Source organism: Helianthus annuus, chromosome 10, assembly GCF_002127325.2.
Source record: "Helianthus annuus cultivar XRQ/B chromosome 10, HanXRQr2.0-SUNRISE, whole genome shotgun sequence".
Classification (NCBI taxonomy): domain Eukaryota; kingdom Viridiplantae; phylum Streptophyta; class Magnoliopsida; order Asterales; family Asteraceae; genus Helianthus; species Helianthus annuus.
The window spans coordinates 135,948,239-135,954,018 of NC_035442.2; the positions used below are offsets into that span (position 1 = coordinate 135,948,239).

General features: G+C 37.4%; 1 protein-coding gene across 1 annotated transcript; it reads right to left on the bottom strand.

The window, feature by feature from the left end:
* Positions 1-709: 709 nt before the first annotated feature.
* LOC110885767 (protein JINGUBANG) lies at positions 710-2,527 on the bottom strand. The gene has a single exon (XM_022133476.2). The coding sequence runs from the start codon at positions 2,359-2,361 to the stop codon at positions 1,027-1,029; it is 1,335 nt and encodes a 444-aa protein (XP_021989168.1). The 5' UTR covers positions 2,362-2,527; the 3' UTR covers positions 710-1,026.
* Positions 2,528-5,780: the final 3,253 nt, after the last annotated feature.

Sequence of the window (5,780 nt, forward strand, 5' to 3'; positions counted from 1 at the left end):
GGGGGGGGGGGGTTAGGTTTTTGGTGGTGGTGTATGTTTAAGGGTTTTTTGTTTTTTTTTTTTGTAGTAGGGTTTTTTTGTGTAGTGGGTTTTTTTAGGTTATTGGACACTTGTCACTCTATAAATCCTTCTTACAATTAGGATCCTTTGTATTTGATCCTAATCCTCAAGAACACATCCACCATTTCATATTTCATTTAGAGATTATGAAAACTCTGATATATAAGAGAATGACAAGAATTAGAGCAAGGCTGAGGTGCATGCATATGGCATACCCATCATATTTTTAAGAGCAAGTATATATGTTCAGTGACGGATCCAAAATTTTTTTCAGGAGGTTTCTTTTGGTATATTCTCACAAATTTTTCGAAATCATTCAAGATTTTCACTAACTTTTTCTATGTTTTTCCAAACCGAGGAGGTTCTTGGGAACCCACTGGATCCGCCACAGTACGTGTCAAGTGTTTCTCAATGACGTATTGAAGGAACATTACAAAAAAAACTTAGAACTAGTAGCAGCACCATGTTGAAATTTTTTAAGTAAAGTTCAGAATTATAAAGACAATTGGACTCGTCAGTTACATAGAGTACTATTTATTTGCCCAATTATTTACTTCCAAAGTTCATTAATGAGTGACTTTATATCATATCTTTCACAGCATAACCCAACGACGTATAATGACTTAATTATTACATGTTTTTACACATGTTAAATAAGTAACTTGTGACCATTCAAATCAAATTATTGATGTCAAATCACACATGCATTAGCTATGTTTACAAACAACCAACCAACCAATCAATACATCATATATACATCACTTGTATAATTCAAACCCAAATCCATATCCACATACAAATCCAATTCCAATTCATACCCACCATTAATTTTGAAAAAGTTGGACTCTCTCTAAATGGTCCTTCATGCTTTACAATTTTCTGGTGTATGCCAATCCTTAGCCACAATTTCTATATAAGCAATATATGCCCCACAAACACCATCTCCACTCTCTCACGATGGCGCGTCTACTTCACGGCTTCTCCGACAACCCACAACTTCACTGACTTATCCAAACTACCACTATACACCACCCATTCTTTATCACCACCACCACCACCACCATCATCATCATCATCACCATCTTGCTTTTCATGTACCGCCAAACATTTGATCGGCCCGTCGTGGCCGGTTAAAACCGACAAACACGAATGAAAACCGCCGGCCTCCCGCCGCCACACGCAAACACTCTTATCCGCCGAGCCACTAAACAACAACCTCCCCGCCGCCGCAAGACAAAGCACCGCTTGTTTATGCCCTCTAATAACCCCGCCGTGACCCAACGTGTGCTTTCGCCTTTCCCAAAAATTCACCAGCCCATCAGAAGACCCCGCGTACACAACAGCATCCGTGGCATTAACTGCCACGGATGTGACAGCGGGGTCTTGGTTTAACAACATGTAAACCATCATATGTTTTGTTTCCTTACCCACCAACTCTCTCCTCCACACTTTCATCGACCCGTCGGCCGACCCGGTGAATATAAAACCGTCGAAACCCGCCATCACCGAGTTAACCGCGTCATCATGCGCGTTAACCGATTCCATACATTTTGAATCCGAAAGTCTCCACACTTTAAATGTTTTATCCCACGAACCCGAATATAACAACCCGTGTTCCTCATCCAAACTCATGCATGAAACGACGTCGTAATGCTTGATCCATGGAACTTTCCGGTGACGTCGGACTTCGACGTAGTTACCCGGGTTCATGGAGCTTGCGATGAATTCGCGGGTCGTGGGTAAGCTCCCGACCCGTTTATACGCCTTTTTCGGGCCCGAATACTTCCACACCCGGATCTTACCATCTTGGTGACCCGTGAATATCTTCTCACCGGACACAACAATGGCTTTAACTAACCCGCTACTCGATTTAAACCCCGAAAACTCGGATAAATTCTTCCAAACCCGAATGTTTCTCGAATCCGAACCGGTATACAACAAGTCACCAGATGAAGCTAATGAATAAACATGTCCCTCTTCACGTGTTAGAGACCCGATCAACCCGGTTTTCGGAACGGGCCCGTCTCCCGCAAGAGAAAAGTTCCATGGGGATTTTGAAAACGGCGACGTATTGTGGACCGGGGACATGAAGTAATTAACCGGAGATGAGTTTGGAGAGATGGTTGGTGAGACGTTGCTGTGGCGGTGATGCGAACCGGTGTCGGTTTCGTGTTGTTGATCCGCGGTGAGTAAAATGTTGGGTTCGGATTTGTGGAAAAGGTCTCCGAGCTTGGCTCGCCCGCGGGGCGAGTTTTCTTCGGGTGGAAACAATGGCATGTTGGTTTTGTTCTTCTTGAACATGTTGAATAAAGATTGTTTGTTTTGTATTGAAAATATGGAAATTGATTGGGAAGTGAAGAAGAAGATGGGATTTATAGAAAGTTTTAGTAATAGTGGTGGCTTGAACCGGAGTGTTTACACATGGGTTGAAAATTGAAATATGTTTTATTGGCGTGTATTAGTCAAGATATATTGAAAACTATGTTATATTTTGGTTGACGTAACTATTTATTTGGTGGTCAATGTGACACTTTTTTGGTTCAAGTGATGCATTAAATAAAAAGTTGGTAATTTTTATTTGAGTTAAGAATGTGGGGTATGGTGGGTTTAGGTTGGGGCATGGGTTGGGGCATTTGTTGACATTTGGAATGGGAAAAAAATGGAAAAAAAAAACTCACGCCTATGGGATATGGTGGGGCTTGAGTTGGGAGCTTGGGTGGGGCTTGAGTTGGGAGCTTGGGTTGGGGGTATGAGTTGACACATAGCCATTGAGAGCCTGCCATGTCACCTTGCTAGCCCGCCCCACGCCCGGCTTCAAACCCACGAAAAAGGGGCCACGCCCAAACCCATGCCCACCCGGGGTGGTGGCTTGGGCGTTTTCAGCCCACCCACGCCCAAACCCCCGCCCCATACCCCGCAGTCTAATTGCCCGGATGGTTCATGTGGTTTCACGTTTTTTCACGTTTAGTCCTCACTTTTTGAAAATAGCAGGTATGCTTCTTATGGTTTGTTATTTGTTACTCGGATAATCCCCTGGCATTTACTCAGGGGACTATCCGAGTAACAAAATGACAAACCATAGGGAGCATACCTGCTATTTCCAAACTAACTGACATCTACTCAGGTGACTGTATGAGTAACAAAATAACAAATCATAGGGAGCACACCTGTTATTTTAAAAAGATGAGGACTAAACGTGAAAAAACATGAAACTACAGGGACCATCCGGACAATTAACTTTTTTTAATTAGTTTTAATGCATTGTAAGGATTTCAAATCAATTCCACAATTTTGGGAATATTTAGTTTTATATAATTAATATTTGTGTTTTGGCAAATATTTTAGCAACTGGATTGAATATAAAAGGTAGGGGTAGGATAAAGGTACCCTATCTTATTATTACTTCACCCCTTTTGAAAAAGTCGCTTTGAAAGTTTTCAAATTCTCTCCCCATGAAATTCCTTAATCTTAAAAAAGTTATTTTTTTATTTTTTTTATTTTTTTTTATTTTAGAAAGGAGATTCTTATGCATAAACTATTAATGTAAATTACACAACTTTGATAACAAAACTAAAATTCGAGTAAGTTGACAAAATCGTCCCTGAGGTTTGAACATATTTTTCAGTTTCATCCAAAACAATTTTTTTTACCATATTGTCATTCATTTTTGGGCTAATTTGTCACTTTCATCCAAATATTTGCCGGAAAAAATAGCCCAAATTAGACGTTTGGATGAAAATGACAAAAAACCCCCAAAAGTGAATGGCAATATGGTACAAAGAAATTACTTTCGATGAAACTAACAAAAATGCCCAAAACCTTAGGGACGATTTTGACAATTTACTCTAAAAATTATTTATACAACATTATTTTTTTATAAAAATTTCACCACAAGATCGAACGTTTTTTTATCTTTAATTTGAGTACCCTATTGAAACATAAAATATGACAACTAAAAAACCCTAAAAAAATGTGTTCTATTTCTATGTTGTATAACATTTTTTTGTGCTTGATTTTTGCACTACAATTTTGTGCTGAATTTTTTTGTCTTATTTTTTTTTGCTGGATTTTTTTACTAATTTTTTTGTGCTAGATTTTTTTGTACTATATTTTTTGTACCATTTTTTTGTACTGGATTTTTTTTTGCTATATATTTTTGTACTTGATTTTTTATTGTGTTTTTTGAAAAATAAAAGATATGTCACATGTCATCCTCACATTCCTACTTATATGAACTAAAATATTTTAGTACCAAAATGCTCTTCGTTCCTATTTATAAGGAGTGTCACATGTTATCACCACAATTCTTCATAAACTATTTAGACAAAACCCACTTTTTAGCAGTGTTTTGAGGGCGGGACCTGACCGGCCGGTCAGACCAGTTCAATCGGGGACCGTAGACATGGGCGGTCCGGTCAAGGTAGTAGAACCGTTCTGAGATTGGCCGGCCGACTAGACTCGTGGCCGGCGGTCAAATCGGCGATACGGGATCAGAGGTTCAACCGAGATCTATAATTTCGCTTCAGTTTACACATAACCTCCGATAACCATCAGCTTGAAAGCTTCGATCACGGTCTAAACTTAACGAGACAAGAACACAAGCATTAGAAGAGAATATGGGTAGGAAATGTTCAAGTTTCAAAATCATTGGTGAAAATTCTAGAAGAAAGAAATAAACATTCAAAAATTTTGAAGTTGGTGACGGTAGAAAGATAGCTGCAGGTTGCAGTAGAAGAGAAAATATTGAACTTTAACTCTAATTATTATAAAGTGTTTATATAGTGATTAGATTTTGGGCTGTAAATGAGCTACATAATTGACAATTACTACTTTACTATATTTGTAATAGGTAATTACATATTTGGTTTTATATATTTTTTAAATTATAAAATAATTGTCCGGTTCTTTAATCCGGTTCGACCAGTTTGACCGGTCCGACCAGTGAACCTTTAGAACGTCCGGTTTAATATCCGGCCCGGTTATAAAAACATTGCTTTTTAGTGAATCCTACCCCGTATATAGTCAAAGTGTGTGTGATTAAAGTTTTAGATACATACGTAAATATTTAACAAAATTTTAATCGGTGCACACTTCTGATGACGAATTCAAACTCTACGAAAAGAATCGTATGCCTAAAAAAAATTAGTTCGAATTCACTCTCTACACAGTTTTGGATAAGGTTGCTTATATAATTTAATAAATTCATTTTGAATCGTTTATAAAGATGTAATAAATGCAAATGTAAAATGAGAAAATTAAAGGTTTAATTGTATTTATTTAAAAACTTGAGAAATGGAGTATAAAATTAAAAATAAAGAAAAAGGGTGTATATTTAGCAGTCTCCTATCAAAAAGATGTTCTCTTACTGATTTATTAGTTGAATCTGATTTCTGAAACAAACAATGTAATAAATAATTTGTTTTACTGGTATATTAGTTGAATCGGATTTATGAAACAAACAACGTAATAAATAGTTTAATAAGGTGTTCACAATTTTGGTGTAGATTTGCTATTTTACTTTATGTTTTAGTGTAGATTTACAATTTTAATAAAATACGAACACTTAGATATACGGAGCTTAAAAACAAATGAATAAACAAGATTTTGAAAAAAAAAATTAAGTAAAAACCGGTTCACGTTAGCTCCATATCCGGTTCTTGGTCCGACTAATTTGACCCGCAAGTTTGTTTGGGTTGTGTACACACTGTTTTTACCTTGTT

Coding starts and splice junctions, on each gene's coding strand:
- LOC110885767 (XM_022133476.2), bottom strand. CDS start 2,361: ATGTTCAAGAAGAACAAAACCAACATGCCATTGTTTCCACCCGAAGAA.